Source organism: Musa acuminata, chromosome BXJ2-10, assembly GCF_036884655.1.
Source record: "Musa acuminata AAA Group cultivar baxijiao chromosome BXJ2-10, Cavendish_Baxijiao_AAA, whole genome shotgun sequence".
Taxonomy (NCBI): Eukaryota; Viridiplantae; Streptophyta; class Magnoliopsida; order Zingiberales; family Musaceae; genus Musa; species Musa acuminata.
In genome coordinates this window covers 25724865-25748189 of record NC_088347.1, presented here as the reverse complement: position 1 = coordinate 25748189, position 23325 = coordinate 25724865, and the positions used below count along the sequence as shown (strand labels likewise).

General features: G+C 42.3%; 2 protein-coding genes and 1 pseudogene across 2 annotated transcripts; 1 reads left to right on the top strand and 2 right to left on the bottom strand.

Moving 5' to 3' along the window:
• Window positions 1–6110: 6110 nt before the first annotated feature.
• On the bottom strand, window positions 6111–11226 carry LOC135625714 (uncharacterized; annotated as a pseudogene).
• Window positions 11227–12072: 846 nt separating this feature from the next.
• LOC135624699 (glyceraldehyde-3-phosphate dehydrogenase A, chloroplastic) lies at window positions 12073–15929 on the top strand. The gene is made up of 5 exons (XM_065128577.1): window positions 12073–12229; window positions 12324–12437; window positions 13081–13385; window positions 13488–13732; window positions 15185–15929. The coding sequence occupies exons 1-5, from the start codon at window positions 12188–12190 to the stop codon at window positions 15685–15687; spliced, it is 1209 nt and encodes a 402-aa protein (XP_064984649.1). The 5' UTR covers window positions 12073–12187; the 3' UTR covers window positions 15688–15929.
• Window positions 15930–20986: 5057 nt separating this feature from the next.
• LOC135624698 (probable BOI-related E3 ubiquitin-protein ligase 2) lies at window positions 20987–22912 on the bottom strand. The gene is made up of 3 exons (XM_065128575.1): window positions 22397–22912; window positions 21760–22183; window positions 20987–21654 (listed from the first exon to the last, which is right to left on the bottom strand). Exons 1-3 carry the CDS (start codon window positions 22453–22455, stop codon window positions 21106–21108), a joined length of 1032 nt encoding a protein of 343 aa, XP_064984647.1. The 5' UTR covers window positions 22456–22912; the 3' UTR covers window positions 20987–21105.
• Between the last annotated feature and the right edge of the window lie 413 nt (window positions 22913–23325).

Sequence of the window (23325 nt, the reverse complement as noted above, 5' to 3'; positions counted from 1 at the left end):
TATATATATATATATTTGTGTATATATATATATATATATATATTTGTGTATATATATATATATATATATTTGTGTATATATATATATATATATATATTTGTGTATATATATATATATATATATATATATATATATATATGTATATTTGTGTGTATATGTATATATTTGTACGTGTATATATTTATATATGTACATATATGTAGTTTTAATTCATATAGACCATGCTCATTATTTAGTCTATATATATAAATATTTTTTTTTTTAATCTCATATTTTAATCTGTGTTTTGAGTGACGCAGGATGCTTCGATCAGGATGAGATAATTAAAGTAGGAAAAATCATGTTGGGTCGGAGGAACATGTCAGAAGATTGGATGTCGGGCCGATGAATTGGTCGACGTATCGATAGAAGGTTTCGAGTCGTGGATTCGGGTATCGGGCCAAGAAGAGCGGAAATTACGCCAAGGATATCGGAGTTACGGAGTCAATTGGTCGATTGGGCAATAGGTCGCAAGAGAGGACGATGCGTCGAAGAATCGGACGAAGCCTCGAGAGACCAATGACATGTCGAAAAACTTAATTAATGCTTAGTATTAATTGTCTAGATCGAAGTTTGTTTAGCAAGGCATGAAGCAAAATGAAGTCCCGGAGTTAAGGACGCGATCACGTTGGGAGCTCGAGAGTTCGTCGGAAGTTCTAAAGGAACCAACCGAGAAGTCTCGGAGCTTGCCAAAGAAACTCGTTAAAACTCACCAAGAAGATCGTCGTGAAGTCCAGGAGTTTACCGGGGAGTCCACCGGAACATTGCCGAGAGATCGTTGGAAGTTCGTCGGAAGCTCGTTGGAAGAATAGACTTACGGACTTTGTTTAGCTTAGAATATGTCTTAGGAATCGTAGTTAGCACGGGCTTGGATTAGGCTAACCCAATAAGGGTTGTCTCCTAAACCCGTGAAAAGGAGAAGAGGGGTGTAAGGAGTTGGTCTTCGCCTACTGAAGGAAGACTTTCAGTGGACGACGGTGACCTCGTCGGAGGAGGAAGCCAAAAGTGGATGTAGGTCAAGATTGACCGAACCACTCTAAATCTTGGTTTGCATTTACATTCTGCGCTTTATCTTATCTGCATACTGCCTCCTTTTGATCTTAAGTTAAAGTTCTTTACGAAACAACTTTTACGTCGGAATCGGTTTTCAATGTACGAGAGATTTAACGAAGTTGACGTTTTTATCCATCGCACTAATTCACCCTAATCCTAACAATTGGTATTAGAGTCACGATTTTCTAATTTGGTTTAACACCGAAATAGAAATGGCTCTTTTCAGCTTTTAAGAGGATCACTCTCACATTCGTCCTCCGTTTTTCAATGAGACGGGCTATACTTATTGGAAAACTCGAATGATAGTTTTCTTGCTTTCGATTGATTTGAATTTATGGCACACAGTCGAAATCGGATTTGAAATGTCTTTTCTTCCAATGAACCATTGGAATGATTCGGAGAAGAAGACGTTTTCTCTAAATGCAAAGGCTATGAATGTCTTATTTTGTGTCTTAGACAAAAATAAATTTAATCGGATTTCTTTGTGCGAAACGGCTTTTGATATTTGATGCACTCTCTAAATGCAAAGGCTATGAATGTCTTATTTTGTGTCTTAGACAAAAATAAATTTAATCGGATTTCTTTGTGCGAAACGGCTTTTGATATTTGATGCACTCTTGAAATCACACAGGTACAAGTAGTGTAAAAGATTCTAAAAGGAACTTTTTAATGCACGATTTTGAACTTTTTTAATGCTCTTGACAAATGATTTTCGGATTTTGAACTCGTAAACAAGATTTTGTGTTCTCTTAATAAGAGGAAAATTTTGAACAATTTTCCTCTCGAAAAACTTATCGGGTCCTTGATGACCTATGAAATGATGTGCAATGCACGTAAAGAACTTAAGAACCACCTTCCAAAGACATGAAGGATTTGGGACATAGAACATTTGAAGACCACTCGAGCATAAGCTCAAGTGATGGTGAACTTAAACTCACAAAGAAACTTAAAAAGTTCATGAAACAAAAATTAAAGAACAAAAAGAACGGAACTACTTGCTTTGAACACAAGAAAAAGAACACAAATTGGGATGAATCGAACTCCTCTGAAGACGAGGAGAAAATCAGCAAAGGCGAGATGGCAAACTATGCCTTAACGGCATTCGACGATGAGGTAATCGAAATCCCCCGAATTTACTTCGAAATTACATGATGCTTTTCATGATGTATTTTTTTTGTAATTTAGTTTTGAATTAATTTTTTTGAAAATTAAATGTTTAAAAATAAAAATACAAAAATATGATCATGCTCGTAAGTTTGAAAATGATAATGAAAATTATATATTTTATGTTAATGTAATAAAATGTTAAATATAAATCTAATGATTGTACACTTAATAAGATTAATCTTATGTATGTTCTTTAGAAGCAAAAATGAGATTAATGAGTTTGATGATTTGAATTTAAAATGAGTTTTATCAAAATCATGATATTGATTTCTTGAAATAACATTAGATTACCTTTGATGATCATTTTGATTATTTTGATTCATAGAATTTTGGATTTATGACTTGGTCTTACATTTGTTTATAACCTTGTACCTTTGAATTATTCCCTTCTCATTTCAATTTTTCAATTTATGCATATTATATGTCAAACATTTGGAATCATGCATATCTAAAAAATGTTGATTTGATAAATTGAATGAGTTAAAAATGAATAATAATTTTTCTCTTGAATATAACTTGTGATATTTTTTATATAAATCATCATCTTGATTTCTCGATATTCGATACATGAAATTTTTCTATGAATCAAGATTCTTTCATGATATGATTCTTCTTGGTACTCGACATCTTGATAAATGATTTGAATTTTATTATGTAAAATTCCTTGCATTCATGAAATGTGTATCTCATCACCAAAATTCTCTTGATATTTTGAATGTGATGAAATGAAATTATGCATGAAATCCAAATGAGAAGTTAATGATCATGCATGATAAGATGTAATGAATTTTGACATTTAGATACCATCATTTGAATAGCTATGATCATATTGCCAAAATGATATATCATGAATGCTTGAATATCATGTATGATATGCTCATAATATTGATTGATTTTTCGATATCGTGCATGAAAAATAAAATGTAAGGTTTTAAAATTGTGCATGTCTTAATTTGAAAATATAATGATGCACAAATAAGATTAATACTTACCTTTGTCATGATTTAGATATTGACGTAAAAGTCTTCTCTTCTTTTTGCCAATGACAAAGGGGGAGAAAGAACTGCTAATGTGCACATCTCAAAACAAAAATTACTAACTTGCGCATTGCAAAGAAAGCAAAAATAGCACTTCTCAAAACAAAAATTACTAACTTGCTATATTGAATGAACATCACCAAAATTACTATCTTGCCTATCTCAAGAAACAAAATATGATAAAGGGGGAGAAAGAGTTGCTTTCTTGAACTTCTCTAATTTGTTAGCTAGCATGATGTAGAACTTATTATCTTGAACATTATAAAGAAATGCTATCTTGGAAAGAAAAGCAAATATGCTAACTTGCACTTGCTAACTTACTACCTTGCATATCTACAACTTGATAGCTTGAATGTTTTAAGCATGACGTAACACTTGCCAAATTTTCTAACTTACAAATTGCATGATGATAAAACTTCATGTTTTTCATGCAACGATTTGAATTTATGTTTAAACACATGAGAATTGTACTTCTCCTTTTTGTTGATGATAAAACTCGATATTATGTTTTTCATGCAATGAGTTGAACTTATATTCCAAACACATGAATAATTGGACTTCTCTTTTTTGTTGACGACAAAGGGGGGAAAGTATGTTGATTTCATGCATGATTTGATCATGACATATTTACTTAGATTTTTAAATCCAAGAGTTTCTATCAATAAAGCATATTGATAGGGGGAGTTTGGTTAAACTCCGAGAGTTAAGTTTAACTCTGTCATTAATTGGTTGTCATCATCAAAAAGGGGGAGATTGTTGAATCTCGTATTTTGATGATGAAACCAATTGATAATTGTGTTAATGTTTTAATCTGTGTTTTGAGTGACGCAGGATGCTTCGATCAGGATGAGACAATTAAAGCAGGAAAATTCATGTTGGGCCAGAGGAACATGTCAGAAGATTGGACGTCGGGCCGATGGATCGGTCGACGTATCGACAGAAGGCTTCGGGCTATGGATTCGGGCATCGGGCCAAGAAGAATGGAAATTATGCCAAGGATATCGAAGTTGCAGAGTCAACTGGCCGATTGGGCAATAGGCCGCAAGAGAGGACGATGCGCCGAAGAATCGGACGAAGCGTCGAGAGACCAATGACATGTCGGACAACTTGATTAATGCTTAGTATTAATTGTCTAGATCGAAGTTTGTTTTACATGTGCAAGATTAACTACGATAGCAAGGCATGAAGTAAAATGAAGTCCCGGAGTCAAGGACGCGATCACGTTGGGAGTTCGAGAGTTCGTCGGAAGTCCGAACGTTCGTCGGAAGTTCTGGAGGAACCAACCGAGAAGTCTCGGAGCTTGCCAGAGAAGCTCATCGGAACTCGCCAAGAAGATCATCGTGAAGTCCAGGAGCTTGCCGAGAGTCCGTCGGAACATTGCCGAGAGATCGTCGGAAGTTCGTCGGAAGATCACCGGAAGCTCGTCGAAAGAATAGACTTACGGACTTTGTTTAGCTTAGAATATGTCTTAGGAATCGTAGTTAGCACGTAATTGGGCTTGGATTGGGCCAACATAATTACGGGCCAACTAGACCCATGTAAGAACTATGTTGGGCCTAATAAGAAGCCCAAACAATGCCCCAAGAAACTTCATCGTCATGGCATAGTCTTCGAGACTGTGTTAGGCGATGGTACCACCAGTCTAGGCGATGGTATCGCTAGTCTAGGCGATGGTACCACCCAGCACTGGCCCCCAAGCGGTGGTACCGCCAAACCTAGGCGGTGGTACCGCCCAAGGCAGTGTCAGCGTCAAACTGACACTGGGCGATGGTACCGCCCATGCTTGGGGAACCCGGGATGAGATGTTTTTAGGCTCCAAGTTTGAATCAACTTGAAGCCTATAAATATCCCCTCTCATCCCTGGTTAAAGCACACAAACACAGAGAGCAAAAAAGGAAAGAAACATTGTAGAAATCACTTTAGAAATTCCCTCCTCCATTCTAAGTTTAGAATTCTGTAAGAGGAGTGTGAGTGCTTGTTAGTGTTGTCTCCTAAACCCCTATTAAAATGAGAAGAGAGGTGTAAGAAGGAATTAGTCTTCGCCTATTGAAGGAAGACCTCTAGTGGACGATGGTGACCTCGTCGAAGGAGGAAGCCAAAAGTGGATGTAGATCGAGATTGATCGAACCACTCTAAATCTCGATTTGCATTTACATTCTGCTCTTTATCTTATCTGCAAACTGCATTCATTGCTTTACACCAACTATACTTCTGTTTTGATCTTAAGTTAAAGTTCTTTACGAAACTTGTATATGTGTGTGTGTTTGTATACATATATATACGTTTGATCTTAAGTTAAAGATCATCTCAGTTTGCAAAAAAAAAGTCCATCAATAGTCTGCCAACAGTGGTGTTAATTGCCTATCATCCGTGAGGGCAGAGATAATCAACTAGCAATCAGCTGGAGACTGAAAATCTACCAATATTATGATGAACTTCAGATAGATCTACTAGTCATGACCTGCTGAATTTTAACAATCATCAATTATCTACCCAAAAAGCTGTTGACACCAATCTAGTGATCAAGGTCAGAAGGAAGCGAGATGGGGGGCACTTGCCACTCCCGGGGCCTCTGAAATGGCCAAAACATACCACAAACCTCTTGAACAGAAACAACCACCAAAACATACTACAATGTCCACTATCAGTATAAATTTTTTTGTTCATAACTTTGTCCTGTTCCTCCTATCAACAACATTATTATATAAAAGAAAAAGTTGAATAATTCATTTCTCCAAAACTACTGCACGTATTCCAAAATGGTTGTAATCTTCAAATAGTCATCGAGATCTAACATCTTAAAAATAAAATCTATTAGTCCACAGTTTTCATATCTGATATTTTCTAAATTTAATTGGTTCTCTTCCATTTACATCATTTCTAAAATTGCAACACATCCGTTCCCTCCTAATAAACTAAGATTTTTCCAGAAATCATCATTGCAGCAACTTATTTTTCTTTCCTTGCTACATATACTATGAACCAGATATCACATAGATTTAAGATGAAAGGCTTAAAGGTCCTATCCGTACCTCTCTTAAATGCCAAAGTCCAAGACATCTCAGCACAGAAGCAACAAGCGAGCACAAAGAGATGGGATGCACAGGATCGATCAATCTTGGTATTTCAGAAATGTTGACTCCTGTATCACATGACATACGTAGCAGTCAGAGAAAGTAGCTAGAATCACGTCAAAGCGGATTATGGATGAAAACTGTTCCAGTTTCAAAGAGCATCTTATCAATGTTGACATGCCTAAAATTATGTTAAACTAACTTGCCTCTGAGATGGAAACTAACAGTTGTACTCTAGTGCTGCTTCCACCAAATGCAGCTGCAAGGGTTTCCTTCACATTGATGAAGTCTTGCATTAACAAAATTTCAATGTGAAGTCGTGGATTGAAGTAAGCACCATTCTCAGAATGATGATCATGTAGTAAAGAGGAGGAAAGCATACTGGAGAAAGCATTCATGACAAATTCATGTGATCTGATATGGATTGTAAAGGCTCAACACATAGAAGAAAGGAATGGATGCTGACAAATCATATACTCTGCTTGCATACTGGCTTATACATGGGGAGTCATTGTATATGCAAGGAACCACAAAGTATAAGCATCCATAAGAAAACATAATTTGTCTGAACAAGGGAATCAATGAAAGAGGAAATTACAATCCTTCACTCCAATAAGATTGTCAAAATTATTTCATTTTTTCAGCTTAATATATTTTGCCAAGGAATAGATACAAGAAAGCTAACGTCAACACCGTTTCTTCCCATTTAACCAAATGTTGCATATTCTAGTTAGTTTAAAAGACAGAAATACACAAACTCTAACAACTTGAGGTGATCATATGCATTGAGACAGAAAACAATATTCTGATAGTCTGATGTATACGACCTTGAATATCAGTTTCTGACCACATATCAATCATACTTCCTTTCAAAAGAATGTCAACATTCACACTTTGTCCCATTTATAAGAAAAAAATTCTTTTACAAAGGTAAAGCACTTGCATAAATATATTAACTCCATATCAGAATTGTACCTAGAGCCATTTTGTTAAACCTTTTAAGACTCATTTGTGATGCATAGACATGGGTATCAGATCAGATATAAAAACAATGTGAACATGCCAATATATTCAATTTTGAATCAAGAAAAGTATAAAATATACCATGGAAGTAAAAGATACTTCAAACACATAGCAACATATACTTCAATGGTACTTAACTAGCATGCAAACCGAAAAAATTTATTTCAACAAACAGAATTTAGAGAAATGTAAAATAACAAGGACTTCTGATAATTGATGTTAATGATTATCAATAGAAATGACATTAAACAGTTGTCCAATCATATATCCATCTTGCCTAAAATCAAGTTCTCCAAAAAGTATCGCAATGTATTCTAAAAGTATCCAACAATATTACTAATTTCTTCCAAAAACAGATACTCTGAGAAAGTGCCTCTACCTATCTAAGAAGTATCAAGTATCTCAGTTATGGCAAGCAATTTTAAGAATCTGTATTTCATAATTGTCATGAACCTCATGGAATACCTTTTATCACCCTTGTAAAATTAACAAAAAGGCTCCTCCAAATGCTTTATCACCTACGTTCACTCTCATACTTTCCCAAATGCTTTATCACCTAAGTTCTTTCTCATACTTTCAAATGATATATAATCCTTTATTGCTATCTTACATTTCCTTTTAACATCGTTTACATTACCTGATATGAAATGTAGATAATGCTGGTCATATCTGAAAAGTTATTTTAAGATACTCCACCAAGTTGCAGTTCACCAGACACTGAATTTACATCAGGATGTAAGACAATTACTCACTGATAAGCAATAATCAGCCTCAAGATTATTAGAGTTCTGTGTATGGAATCCAGGCAATCAAGCAACAGGTGGCAAGCAGCTTGTCCAAAGTCATACTTAGCCAACTCATTAATCCAGTGCGCCCTTGGCTGGGCACATCAACAATAAGTGATGCCACAAACCCAGCTAACTGAGAGGCAAAATTAGATTTTAGATCTTCAATTGATCCCAAAAAAAGCTGAATAATCTGGTGTAGTTCTATGAGGAAAATCTTGCGACCAAACAGTGTTCGTTACATAGTCCCACTGTCAAGAAAAAACCTACATTCGTATAAGAATACAGTGAATAGTGATAACGAGAAAATACAAATAATTCATCATAACTGAAATGGTTAAACATCTAGAGTTGGACAAGATTGCAGGTATTTGAAGTACGAAAGCACAGTTATGATAATCGGAGCTCTTAACTGATGAAGAATATTTGTCTAATTAAAAAGTACAAATTCCAATAATAAACTAGAGGAAGAAATTCCTAGTCAACATTGAAATTAAAGGAGCTAGATACAAAACCAGATATATTAAAAAGAGAAGTGATATGTGGATTCAAAGTATAATGAGACTAAAAAGAATTAAAGGTTGGGGTCAACTAGAGAAGACTTCTGCGGAAGCTGCATAGTATGGTGAACGGCAAGCTAAAAGTGGGGGAAAAGGGAAAACCATTTTCAATGAACCTTTAAGGAAATCCAAAGTAGAAAGATAGCATATGTAACCGACAGATTGCCTTTCATGTGGTGTACTAGGGCAAGCATTTACAAATGCCAACCAATGTGATCATAATTATCTAGTTGCAACAAAGTCAAAAGGAACATGATTACCAGATAAAGCTTCACTAGAATTTGAACCTTACCAATCGTCCGGAAGGAAGTACAAGACACTATTGTCAATGAACACAAACTGGGACAAGAGGATGATTGACATGCAAATTGAAGAGTGCAATGTGTATGTCTATGAAGATGAGAAAACAGGATATAAATTACTTGAGTTCACCTATTCTGCAACCATGTTTGCTAATACCTTACAAAAAATGAGTAAAAAATGGGAAGAAGAGGGAACCAAAGAAGACAATGTACAGAGAGCAATGCTTATATTAGTAGATGGTGAGCAAACATGAATATATCTATACTTACATGTTTTTGAACTAGATTTGCTGAAGTAACTGTAACCCAAAGACTTTCATCCGTCTGCAAGACAATAAGCTTTGGATGATAACATGCAACACCTTTTCTGTTTCGATCTTTTCCAAAGGCTATTACATCTGGGAAAGGGGGATAACTGCAAACAAAAAGAAATAAACATGAAAACCAATTCGAGCTACTAAATAGATATATACTTTTCATCATAAATGAAATGAACTTAACTAAGCATAGTCATAGAAAGATACATACACCAACAATAGGTTTGGATAATTAAAAAATGGTGCTGGAGTCCTCCTGTCATGGCAAGCACTCCAACATCTTTCTCATATTTTCAAATGGTAAATGATCCTTTATTGCTATCTTACATTTCCTTTGAGCATCCTCTACATTACCTGATAGAATTGCGAGATCATATTAAAATATTTGTGAATGGCTGAGAGATATAACACACCAAGAAACATCACATGTAAATGTTGCAATAAAAACTCGAAGCAGTGTTTTCACTGGATGAAAAAGCTCAGGCAGAGTGACTCCATCACAGTGAACAGATGTGCCAGGACCAATGGGCTTGAGACGGTTCAGAAAGAATGTGCTGCCATCTGAATAACTGACTACCCCGTCATCATCTGGATGGAGTTCACAATTATGAACTTCCATGATTTCAACTGCATTTATGGAGGAGTTTTTGTGCTCAGCACTCAGAACATTTGCATTAGAACTAACCACCTTTAGTGTAATATTAATCCGCCAATCATCTGTCTTACAGCATCCCTCAGAATCCGGAGAAGCAGGGGATCCAATTTCCAAGGCTAATGGAAGTGTTACATGTTTTTCTTGTTGCAAATCAAGAAAATTCCTCAGGTAGGATACTGGATCGGAGCTGGCAAGTATACTTCTCAGCTAGTTCACCAGAATGAAATGATCTTGGGGCCAAAGGACCGTGCTCCAACGTGGAGAGTGAATGATTCTCACGAACAGCCTTGACCCCAGAGAAAAAGACCCTATTCACGGGAAACCCACGCTTAATTCTACAACTATGACTTGATCCACTTATGCAAGAAAACAACATCTCATCCCCGACTGACAATTCTGCTACCGGGCCTTGCTGGACCCTGCGACCATTAATTTAGACGCCATTGAGAAAAACCCTAGCGTTCGAGCACTGCCTTACGGCTTGAAAGCCTCGCCTGATCTCGCGGATATGGGAACGACGGGGAAAAAGGAAGCCATCGATCAAACGGAGTTTACGATCGGATCCATCAAGAAATATCTGGCAATGACGGTTGCTGATGCAGCGGTGGAGGAGGACGAGATCGCAATGGCGGCGCCGCCGGCCGACGGTGTAGACCCGGTCGGATCGCAGGCAGATGAGATCGCCGGCGGATGAGATCGCTGGCGGGTTCCCCGAGGGGTCGAAGGTGAACGAAGCCCAAACTAGAAGATTGGGATTCGTGCTACGCTCCACAATCGCTGTTGCGCTCATTGCATTCCATGAGAGAAATGAATCAAAGAAGCATAAAGAACGCCAAGAATCATCAGAATAACGAACAGGAATCAAAGAGGACTGAAACAGCAACGGACACCGATTAAAGAAACAAGAAAATCACCAGAAACTACAAGAAAAGAAAGAATCAATGCGAGGATGGTAGGAAGGCGAGGGGATTGACACGAGAAACCGATGAAGCAGACAAGGAATTGAAAGAATGATGGAACCCTAATTCCCCAAATCAAGAAAGGCACTAGAAATTCCAAGAAAAGAAATATTCAATGTGAGGATGACAGCAACGAGAGGGGATTGATGCATGAAAAGAACGAAGCAATGGAGGAATTGAAAGAATGATGGAGCCTTAATTCCCGCTCGTCTGGTCTTTGTTGAGGTGCTATCTTGGAAGTTTTGGGCGCGCCTAATGGACGACCAATCGGACCCGAAAGGGACCGGCCTTCTGAGTTATATATACATCGAGCCGCTCGACCACCGACATCGCGACTGTTGCAGGACATGGAAACAGCGTCAGCAGCAGACGCCCCCGAGCCCGAATCTCAACGCAAATCTGGCAGGCGGAATCTTCCTGGACATGTTTTGGACGATCGATTGCGTTGTCGGGTGGAGTTATTCTATGGCGAGTCGGGTTCTCCATTCGGGTCAAGCATTTCGCTCCTCGAGGATACAATCGGGGCTCGAACAGGCAACCATGGATCAGCCATGCCCTGACAAAGCTGACCTGACTCATCTCGCACGCCAGATGAGGTTGGACCTGACCCGACATGTGCTCTTGGACTCTTAGTAGCTCATCACAATCGAACTCGATCTACTGCAAGTCCCTAACACGATTAGTGCATCGCCCTGCTATTAACTCGATCTACTGTCGGAATCGTGTGTAAACATCAACGGAAGAAACATTTTTCACCATCACGGAGCCAAACTAACTTACAAATTTGATGCAATTGTTTGTATTGTCAAGTAATTGGGCTCAATCGTTTTGTGGATATATCAGATTAGTACTAATGATTTATCAGAATTTGCCTTGTTCCCTCAAAGTCACTTGTCGCTCGCATCTCGCTGCGGAAAACCACAGCCAGAGATGTAATATGTGAGCCCACAGTGGCAAGGCGAACCGCGACCAATCAATGATACTTCAGGCTCCAAGCTGTGTTGTCATTGCAGCCCTACACTTGATGATGTGATGGAGGAGGCGAGCTCGCAGCCATACGTTGCAGGATGGGCTATCCAAAATCTCATCTCTTCTCCTCCTCCGCTCGATCACCCACTGCGTCCACGCACCACAAACTTCCCTCCTCTTATCTTCCCCTTCTTATAAGCTCCCCTGTTTCACTTCTGCTGCTGCCGCTTCCCATCCTCTCACCGGCATGGCCTCGGCGACGCTCACGGCGGCCAATGCCTGTCTTCAGGTTCTCCTTTCCTACTGCTCTCACTTAAAAGAATTCAAATTGCAGATTAGTTCCAGCTTCTGAGAGCTCTTACATGTTGCATCTGTGGCGGCAGGGCAAGGGATTCTCGGACTTCTCGGGACTAAGGAGTGCTTCCTCTTCGATTCCCTTGAGAAGGATCAACTCCTCCGATGACTTCCTTTCCGTCGTCGCTTTTAGAACCTCAGCGGTGAGCTATTTTTCTCTTGCACTTCCTCGTATGTTTCCTGCACGGCTTAACTACTACTTCTTAGTGTTCAACATATCGTCCAGTGAATTCAATTTGAAGTGACGATTGCCATGGTGGATAGTAAAATCGTCAGTATCACCGATTGTTCTAATGAGTTTCTACCTCACTGTATATCTCATGTAAGAAGATGCAACCTTTAGGGAATGCTGTGTTAAGGTATCGAACATAGGTGGGGGGCGTAAGAGCGATGCTTCACGTACAGAACTGTAGGTCCCAATTAGAGGATGTGGGGCATGTCACCCGGGCACGACCGGGTTTGGAGTTGGAGAATTTGCACTACTTGGGACCCGAATCCGAAATCGAGTCAGTACAAGAAAGCATTGCTCAGACAAGTAGTATATATATAATATATAATAATTATGGCGTACGATTGTATCTTAGTGTTAATTTATGCAGTGTTATAGGATATGTCGATGATTGTAGGATATGGAATAATTTATTAGTAATTGCCACATAATTTATACATTTGGTCCAAATCTTTGGCTACTTCAGTCGTTTAATTTGTTCTTCTTTCCCGGCGGGAAGCCTGACGAAATGATTATGGGTTTCTCTGGTGGTGGTGGTGGTGGTGGCGGCGCCGCAGGTGGGCAGCAGCGGAGGGTACCGGAAGGGCGCGGCGGAGGCGAAGGTAAAGGTGGCCATCAACGGGTTCGGCCGCATCGGGCGCAACTTCCTGCGGTGCTGGCACGGGCGCAAGGACTCGCCCCTGGACGTGGTGGCCATCAACGACACCGGAGGCGTCAAGCAGGCCTCCCACCTCCTCAAGTACGACTCCACCCTCGGCATCTTCGAAGCCAACGTCAAGCCCGAGGGTGACTCCGCCATCTCGGTCGACGGCAAGGTCATCAAGGTCGTCTCCAACCGCAACCCCGCCAACCTTCCGTGGGGGTATGTTCACGTCCCTTCCTCTCACTGCGTGCATGCTCATTCGTAGATGGTTGCAGTCAGTCAATACTGTTGGCGTTGTCTCTGTCTCTCCTGTGTGTGCAGTGAGTTAGGAATAGATTTGGTGATCGAAGGGACGGGGGTGTTCGTGGACAGGGAGGGAGCAGGGAAGCACATCCAGGCCGGCGCCAAGAAGGTGCTCATCACCGCCCCGGGCAAAGGTGACATCCCCACCTACGTGGTGGGCGTCAACGAGGATGCGTACAACCCCGATGAGCCCATCATCAGCAACGCCTCCTGCACCACCAACTGCCTCGCCCCCTTCGTCAAGATCCTCGACCAGAAGTTTGGTGAGCCTTTCATCTTTGCTCTGCTAGCCTGCTATTACGAGATGTCATGACCTCTGTTTACAGTTGCATCATGTCTTTGTTTACAGTTGGATCCGAGGTTGAAACTATAAGAGGTCTTTTTAGTTTCTTCGAGTAGTATAATAATGACAGAAAACTTCCATTAATTCATTTCTATCATGAAAGGTGTCCTGTTCGTGTTTAAAGCATAGCCTGCTTTTGCTGCTTCTAAGAAACCTGCTCGTCATTCCGCTACATACCTTTCTTTATGATGAGATGCAACCTGTGGTCCAAGAATTAGAAGCTCTGTAGTTATATTTCTACCGATTTGTTCCTTTAGAGAGGTTATGTGCTTTTGAATCCATTGGATGTATGCTTCTTGAAGATATTGCGTATTTGTGTCTTCTGCATTGCTCTGCACCTTCTGCTGTCACACTCACATTCCCACAAAAGATGATACAGGGGATGGACACAAGAAATTTGAACTCTTCAAATTTTGAGTGTACAGAGGAACTTCTCAAAACATTCTTTCGGGAGCATTAAATTCATTGCATCACATGAAACCATAAATCCCATATTAGATTAACTGATGAACTACAATTACTTAATGTCACTACTGTTTTTGGGGCCCCTTTTCTTTGGGCAGGTGAGCTACTGTTTCCTCTGAAGACACTCCTAAATTTTCTGTATAGATTAGGAATGGATTTCTTAGTTGTGATGTTAGGAAAGGATGGAGATAGGTCTGCTCACTAGGGGATAAATGAAATGGCTCATTTCCAGTGGGCAATGGTCTCATCAGTTAAAGACAATATGACAAAAAAAGACATTGTGATATCTCCATAACGAATCTTAAAGCTGTCAAAGACAAACACAATCAAGCATCTTGCAGAACATGTTCTGATTACTTACTACATTTCTGTTGTTATCAAGTTAAACTTGACCCTTTGCAGCTCGCTGAACATTGGAATGGAGAAGAGATGTCAAATAACTATGTTTATAGCTTATAAAACTTTGTTCTATTCTGCATGAGCATCAGGTAAGCTTCCATTAATGTCACTACACCAAGCATAGGACGATGCTAGTTGTACAAGACTCATGGTTCATATTTCTTGTCTATCAGAAATGTCATATAGGAAATTCTTCATGCCCTCTAAGCTCTTAATAGAAGAAGATAGGTAATCGTCACTCGACGAATTCATGCAGTAGTGCATTTGAGATTGACAGATACAGTATTGATCGACTCTCATGGTCTACTCATGCTTGTGCTAATTATATTGGGCTTCGTGTTTTGTGATCTTCATAGGGTATATTATGTGGTTTCAAATGTGTGATTCATGATTGCTGTTTTGAGTTTTCATGATGATATATAATAGCTAACTTATGAGATGTGCTATCGTTAGCTTTTCTTGTTGCATGGGAACGTAACATGGTTTCTGCCATCCAAACCCATGACAGGAATCATCAAGGGAACCATGACCACCACTCACTCCTACACCGGGGACCAAAGGCTGCTTGATGCGAGCCACCGCGACCTCCGTCGTGCGCGAGCCGCTGCGCTCAACATAGTCCCCACCTCCACCGGCGCCGCGAAGGCCGTCGCCCTGGTTCTCCCCTCCCTCAAGGGCAAACTCAACGGAATCGCCCTCCGTGTGCCCACCCCTAACGTCTCGGTCGTCGACCTTGTTGTGCAAGTATCCAAGAAGACCTTCGCCGAGGAGGTCAATGCCGCGTTCCGAGATGCTGCCGACAAAGAACTGAAGGGCATCCTCTCCGTCTGCGACGAGCCTCTTGTCTCCGTGGACTTCCGCTGCAGCGATGTGTCGTCGACCGTCGATTCGTCGCTGACCATGGTGATGGGCGACGACATGGTCAAGGTGATTGCTTGGTATGACAACGAGTGGGGCTACTCGCAGAGGGTTGTAGATTTGGCTGACATCGTAGCCAACCAGTGGAAATGATCGGGGCGCATGAGAATGGACGATTAAGTTGCCAGCTTTTTGCTTCTACTAGATTTCCTGCTTTCCCAAACACTGTGATGAGAAAGAAATCCATCTCTTTTCGTTCTTTCAGTATATTATCCTTGTACAACTCCACCTCCGCTCTCAGTAATCTGTATCACATAAACTCATCACCCATCATGGAACTGTAATGGGCTATCTCGGCTTTGAAAGTCCATGTCATGTTCTATGTGCTGCATTCAGTTTTATCTTTTATAGCTTGTTTCTCAGTCTCTTACAGGATCGATTTCGAAGTAGACTTTCTTCGATTACCAAAAGGAACCTAATGATTCTCTACAAAAACTTCCTCCTAAAATGTCCTCTATATATACATTTGGGGGTATAGATGCCATGATTCGACATCGATAAGTATAGAGTTCAATGTTGATGTTAGATGATTGCTTTTGATTTGATTAGGGAGATTATCCTACATGCAGCCGATCCCATCATAATCATCTTTGTCGTCAAATGCATGCATCCACAGGTTTACCAGATCGTGTGGAATGAACCAAACGAATACAGACTTGCTTGATGCTACCAGCATTTTCTGACACAAGGCCACATATCACCTAACATTGAGCGAAGTCAGAAGCAGGAACCTAACATTCCTCTGAATCAGATAGCAGTTTGAGATAGGTCAAAGCCAACCATGTAGTTAATGGGTGGACGAGCTGACTTGATCCTTTCTTACTGGCAACAATGGTCAGGCATTGCGGCATCACAAAGACTCAAAGTGAGGCAAAATTTTCAGCCTGTCTGACTTCCCAGCTCCTTGGGTCTCACTAGTGTTCTCTTCTGACTCTTTCCACTGGTCTTCTGCCTAGTTTCAGAGCTGCGGCTCTTGCCGCTACATTGCCTCTCCTCTGGAAACACTCCGTTCCTGGTCCATCATAAAGATTCACGAATCTCGACGATTAGCATTACCTAGCAATTCAAAGGTCAACGTTCAAGCTTCCTTGTGTTTCTCCTGCTCTGTCATACCATATATACAAATCACTATCAATTTCTGAAAGGTAGCAGTAGGCATGCAGTCTTATAGGACTTTTCACAGGTATTGGCTGGATTTCTCACAGGAATGGAACAATAAATGGCCTTCCTTTACTGCTTCAACGTTGCCAAGATTACGACACCTTGCGACTCAAATCTGTTCAGAACGCGTCATGTACAAATGGTTTGCATCTGGAAAAACATGGGGTCTCAGATTGCAGTCAGTGCCGTGGTTTCTATGTTGGTTAACAAACTGTACAAGTAAGAGAGATGTAATAATCAGTTCTACAAACTTTCTGCATCAGATGGTGCACTGATTCAGAAACGTCTTCTTTCTACCGTAACCTCAATCAGAGGGATCATAAACTGGTGAAAGTTGACTCCTATCCATCTCCGGGTAAAACTAGAATTCATAGCAAAAGGAAACATATCACATTCAGCGAAATAATTTGCTGTTGACTATGCACTGCATAACTCCATTTCTGTTTGCATCCGGCACCGGGAACCCACCCCACTGTACACCATTGACACCTCTGCATCACTGGAATTTATTGTAGGAGCCACCATGGACCATCTCGTCCTACACATACATCCACCCTCCTCAGGTCCTGTCTACAATGGTGACCTCGGAGGTGGTCCTTGGCATCAGCCTTTCATGAAGGCAGCCTATTTATTGCAGTCTAATCGACAGCACGTCTGCGCATCTTTCCAACTGTTGTGGGCTGTGGCGGTCCTCTCCGCTCTCTCAGACGTCCGTCCAACTCCTCCAACGCTGCAGCTTCCGCCCCTGGCTATCGTCCAAATGACCCTCTATAGGTAGCACGTCTCTACCGGGACGAGTTTGCATGCCATCATATTTTAATCCAGTGACCAGTCTCCATCAGTGTTTTCTCCCTTGCTCACTGGCCTTGTATGAAGTTTACCACTGCCTTCCATTCTCCTCTTGTGATGATATGACGAAGTTTCACAAGATTAAGGGTCAATGAGAAGTACTCGTGTATAGGAATTACAATTTGCAGGATGGAACACGGGATAGGACGTAGTTTGGTCCCGACTGTGATGCATTTATTCTCTGGAGAAAAAGTAAATGTCCATGAGAAAGAACACATCGATGAGGCCAGAAGTCCGGCTGATTGAACGCTCAGAAACTCAAGGACATATGACTTCTGCTGCATGATAATTATTCATGAGGGAGACGGGTGTGTTTGATACGTATGCACACTGTTCTCACTACAGCCACGTAATAGAAAAAAAGAGTACGAAAAGGCTCTATCACATGCATGCATTGAATCCCATAGCAATCAAAAACAGCCCGCCCATCTTTTTGTTTCTTTTTCTCTCTCTTCTTTAGCGAAAGATGGAAACGATGAGCAGAAAAGAATATTTATGTCATGGATTTTCTCAACCTAGTCCCCCTCTCACTACAGTTGATGTCATCTTCCACATTCCCATGCACCGTCCATGGCTTCGTATTAAACCCCAGTTGGTGTCACACTGCATCAACCAACTGCTAAGAGTAGATAGACTCCAGGAAACATAGATATTCCCTCTCTCTCTCTTGTTAGAAGATTTTCCATCACATAAAGTCTAGTTTGGGTGCTGCAAGAACTTTTAAAAGAGCCCTGTAATGCCCGTAAAGGAAGCTGCCTTGAAGAGACGAAACAGAGCAAGCTTGCCTCCCCAAACAAGTGTCTGCTCTTAAAATAATAGGAGAAAGGACGTCCCACGCACCAAGGCAAGTAAACACTCACAGACTTTGGGAGGGGAAGAAAAGGTGGACCTTTTTCTATTGACAAGGTTGTGAGATTCGAGGGAGACCTCTTGCATTAGTTTTTGGAGGCTTCTTGGTAGCGGATAGCGGTACCCAACTGTAGCGAAGGGGAGGCGATAAAGAAACCCAGCAGCACTCCGGCCTAAGCTTCAATGGCCAGAAACCTGAGGCAAAGCTACAGGACATAGAGCTGGACAGGTCAACTGATATCCACGTTCAAACAACCTCAGCCGAACCCCCGTGGACCCCCACCACCATGCTTGAACACCACAGGAAGCCAAGGGTTTCGATGAGCATTCAGTACCCCCACCCACTGAGTGCAGGAAAACCTGTTCATCTGTCTTCTTCTCAAGGCGTTTTCCATTCCCCATGCAACTTAGGGCTCCATTCACTCGCTCAGCGTGGGTCAATTACCACCACCTGTTAAGCCAAGGAAACGGCCAGAAGAGTGTCGGACGAAAGCAAAGTGCTGCTTTAATATATTGTCACGAGGACACCGAGATATGGGTGACAACCATATATGCCTTTTCCCTTCATCTTCTCCACCGAACCCAAGACCGAGAGGACGAAGAGTTGGTGGGCTTAATGGGATGGAGTGGGTTTTAGCTTTCACCACTTCACATGCCATGGGGCATTACTCTAGTGGAAAATGACATAATGCATGCATATGGTTGGGCGAAAGAAACATGTATCGGTAGTCTAAAGCAAGGCATGTGAGAGCTTTGCCGGTGGCATCTGATGCCATAAATGTGATGCACATCACTTTTCCTTTTGTCCTGCTCCATAGCCTTCAAGCTTAGCCGAGAAAAAAAAAATTAGAAGGAACAAAGAAGAGACGAGCAAAAGAAAAAGAAAATGTTCCAAGCCATGGAAGGTTTCCACAGACGCTTTATTATCTCTCTGCTCTGCACCCTCTGCGGCCACTTTGATACAGTGTTTCAAAAATGGTTCTGTAGGGCGATTGCCTGCAACTTTACGTCGAACTTTTCTCAGTGCTCAGAACAAGGTTGAATGATACAGTCCAAAACTATCCAATATCGGCACCACTGCATACAACTTCTGAGGCGCTGATTGAACCCCATGTAGTACTAATTGCCAACACGATTCAGGACCTCTGTACGTCGGTAAACGTAGACGAGGACAATCGACCTGTGAGTTCAAGCATGTACGAAATTTTCACGTCCAGTACATGGTATTAATTGTGCTTGGAAGAAGGCAATCGCACATGGCGCGTGAAGAACAACCAGCCCAAGTTGCGTACCCCATCATGTCACATGCATCTCCCGCGGTTGCTTTTATTTCCGCTGCTTCATGCACCAGTAGCTACTAATGGTAACTGTTCATGTCGACCACTGCTTCTCATCCGGATGAATAGAGATCGTTCCCAGGGTTAGACGATGAACAGTGTGGTCTCGCAGTAAAACTCCGGGGGGTAGGAGATCAAGGTGAATCGATCCTACAACTCGGATGCAGGAGACGAACTCGTACCCACATGCTGCACAGTTAAATACTTCGAATATGGTGTCTCTACGATGGTATATTCATATATATGTAATCATCTAGCTTTGACCAGATTCATCGCAATCAAATGCGCTTCCCGATGAATATGTATGAAGCGTTAGCAACGAGCGGAAACGTCATTGAAGCTCCTGCAGATGTCGCAGGCATCAAACCTCGGGGCTCATTCTGGATTTGTAAGTCAAATATATCTATGTATGTATAATATTATATATATCCTATAGAATGACTCAAGATTACCATGGAGAATTCATGAGACCTCTTCCACCAAACAAACAATCCGATCACCAAATTCATGAGATCCTCCCTCCACCAAATGCCCCCACCCGAAACCTAAAAGCAAAAGAGGAAGTGATAATGGCACCACGGTGCGGAAATAATGGATGGCATGAGATAAAAGGAAGTCTCCCCATGAAACACCACCCAACACCTTCTTCCTTGGTTGTCTCAAACAAAATTAGTGGCGGAGTGCAGTGCATCCCATCTGTCGGCCTGCACGGCTTAGCCATGACACTAAGCATCCATTAACTCCTGACCAAATCACATGAGGCGGCATCATATAATACAACCAGAATACTGCCACTTTTGGTGTTTCCCCCCATGTCATTATTCTCTGCTATAAAGCCTATATAATAATGGAGCATATCCTGAACCCACCATCCATTACTTGTCTATAGTACACAGTCCGTGACGGGCCCCACGAGATCTTTCCCTTTCCCTTGTGTGCCCTGCCTCACCCCCGTGGCCCTCTTTATTAGGGTCATCTAAACGACAATAATAATTATCGACATATAATAATCATGCTGCAGTCTTCAAATAATTCTCCATACAAACACCGTAATCGGATACCCAACAGCTGGAGAGGCTAAAAGAATCCTCCTACAGCAAAGAAAGGGTTCGCTCGGAAGAGATCCCTTCAAATCCCAAATTTGAAGGCAGAGACACAAATGCATCGTGAGCTAATTTTGTGATAAGAAAACCACAGAACATAAATGCTTTAAATCTAGAAAATCTTTAGCAAGAAATAAATGTGCAGGTCTTACAAAGAGAAGTCCATACATAACAGGACTCATAAAAGGGACAGAAACGGACGGCCGAGATTTTCACGACATCGCGATCTGAAGGCACGCGTTCTTAGCGGAACCACACGCTGGACACGCGTCAATCATTGATTCGCAGATCTTGCATAAGCAAAGGTGCCTGCAGGGGAGCAGCAGAACGCACACGTCCCTTTCGCCGCACGACCTGCACGCCGCCCTCGGCCGCCGGCGGACCTCCTCCGCCTCCGTCGCCGGCGACGAAGCGTGCCTCCTATCCGCCACCGCCGAACGGCATGACTGGGCATCGTCGTCGGTGTCGCCGTAGCCCTCCTTGACCTGGGCGGCCGCGGCGTTGTGGAGGAGGACCTGCTCGAGATTAGCCCGCAGGCTGGCGGCGACGGACTCGTTGTTTTTGGCAACACCGAACCACAGCTCTGTCTCCGCGGTCAGCTGGCGCACCGTCTCCTCCAGCTCCGCGTTCAACCGCCGCGCATTCTCCAGCTCCGCCTCCTTCTCCCTCAGCCTCTTCGCCACCCGCTGCTCCACGCACCATAGCAGCGCCTTACAATGCCTATTCCGCACCTCCTCCAGCCCACTCCGCAGTCGTTCCCTCTTCAAACGGATATAGATATTGATGATTTTGGCACCGTAAAAGACAAAGAACAAACAAAAGTACTTGCAGAGACGGAAAATAAGAGGATAAGATAGTCGTAATACCTGAAGGCGGATGAGTTCATCGATCTCGGCATTCTGGTAAGAGAGATGGGAGACGAGATCTTGGGTGAGAGGGGACGCGGGCCGACCGCTGGTGGAGGTACCGCCGGAATCGAGCAGGCGGGTCTGATGACAGCCGGGGGCGGATAAGGCGGCAGCAACAGCCCTCTCCGGGACAGCTGTTACCGTCGCGAGGTTAGGGTAGCAGAACGGCGGCAAGACGGACTCGAGGTTAGATTGCAGCACCACCGCGGGCGGCTCTTCCCGCGCCCGCTTCCTCGTCCCGGAGGCAAAGCATGTAAGCTCGCTCTGGGGATCACTGAACACGGTGGCATTGTTAACGCCACCGAGGTGGGTGCTGTACCGGCCCAACATATCGTGATGTTCCAGCAGCATCTGGAGGTCTTCCATTACATTGTTCCCGGCCCTGCATATATATTGAAGCAAGGAACCAAGGTAAGTAATAGTACGGAGAAAAGAAACTGAAACCGAAACGCTTGGAATTATATGATCGACGCAATTACGTAATAAGCCTTCCTAAACTGAGCAGAGGTACACAGGATGCAGGATATGGAATCCCATGCGACAAGGAATGAATCGCTCGATAGCAAGTAAAAGTGGGAAGGCAAGGTTGGCTCACCGGCCGCGGAAATCCGGGGAGAAAGCAAAATTGGAGGGATACTGCGCTTGCACGGCCATGATCTTTTCTGTACGTGGTCGATCCAAATCAGGCTCCCACCACCACCACTAGGTTATGCCTCGCCGCTGCTATAAGCTGTAGATAGCGGAGGAGGAGGACAGATTCATTCGCGAGCGAGAGAGAGAGAGAGCGAGAGAGAGAGAGAAGGGGGGGAGGGTGAAGGAAAAGTATGAGATGGGAGATGGACGAAATGGCGTAAGGAAGGCGTGGTGGTGCACTATTTATACACTCACGAGACGAGAGAAAACGGGCAGAGTAATTGTTTACTGATAAACCATGTAAAGAAAATGAGGTTACGAGTTACTATTTTGATTATGAATTTTCCTCGGAGTTTGGGTACTGACAGTCGCACGTTGCGGACATCAATGAAGACGCCGGAGAGAGGCGGTCAAGCCAACAGCGAAGAGACGATGCACAGGAGATACGGAGTTGGGGGGTCGCCCTATCTCCCACACCTTTCAGCCATTGCTTTTTCCGTATCCGGTCGATTAGAACGATGAATCCTATCCTTGCCGCCGAGAAGAAAAGGCGGATTGTTAGGAGAGGGATCGCAGTCCATTATTATAATTCATGCTGCCCGTTTTTGTCAGCTTCGTGCAGGTAATACTGGGCATCTATTTTTCAGCTTTGTCTGCCGGAGAGAAGTGCCTGAATGGATGGGAATTCCCAGACGAGCTGTGTCGTTTTCTACTGAAGTTGATTGGCGTTCTGTCTCATTACAAATGTAAAAGACAGATTGTAATATAGAATACATGTTTGTTTGGATCGCTGGGACAAGTAAATCCGTGGATGCTTTCCATCGCAAGTTATCACAAGTCACAGGGACGATCATTTTAATTACCGGATTATGCGGAATAATCGAGAGTTTA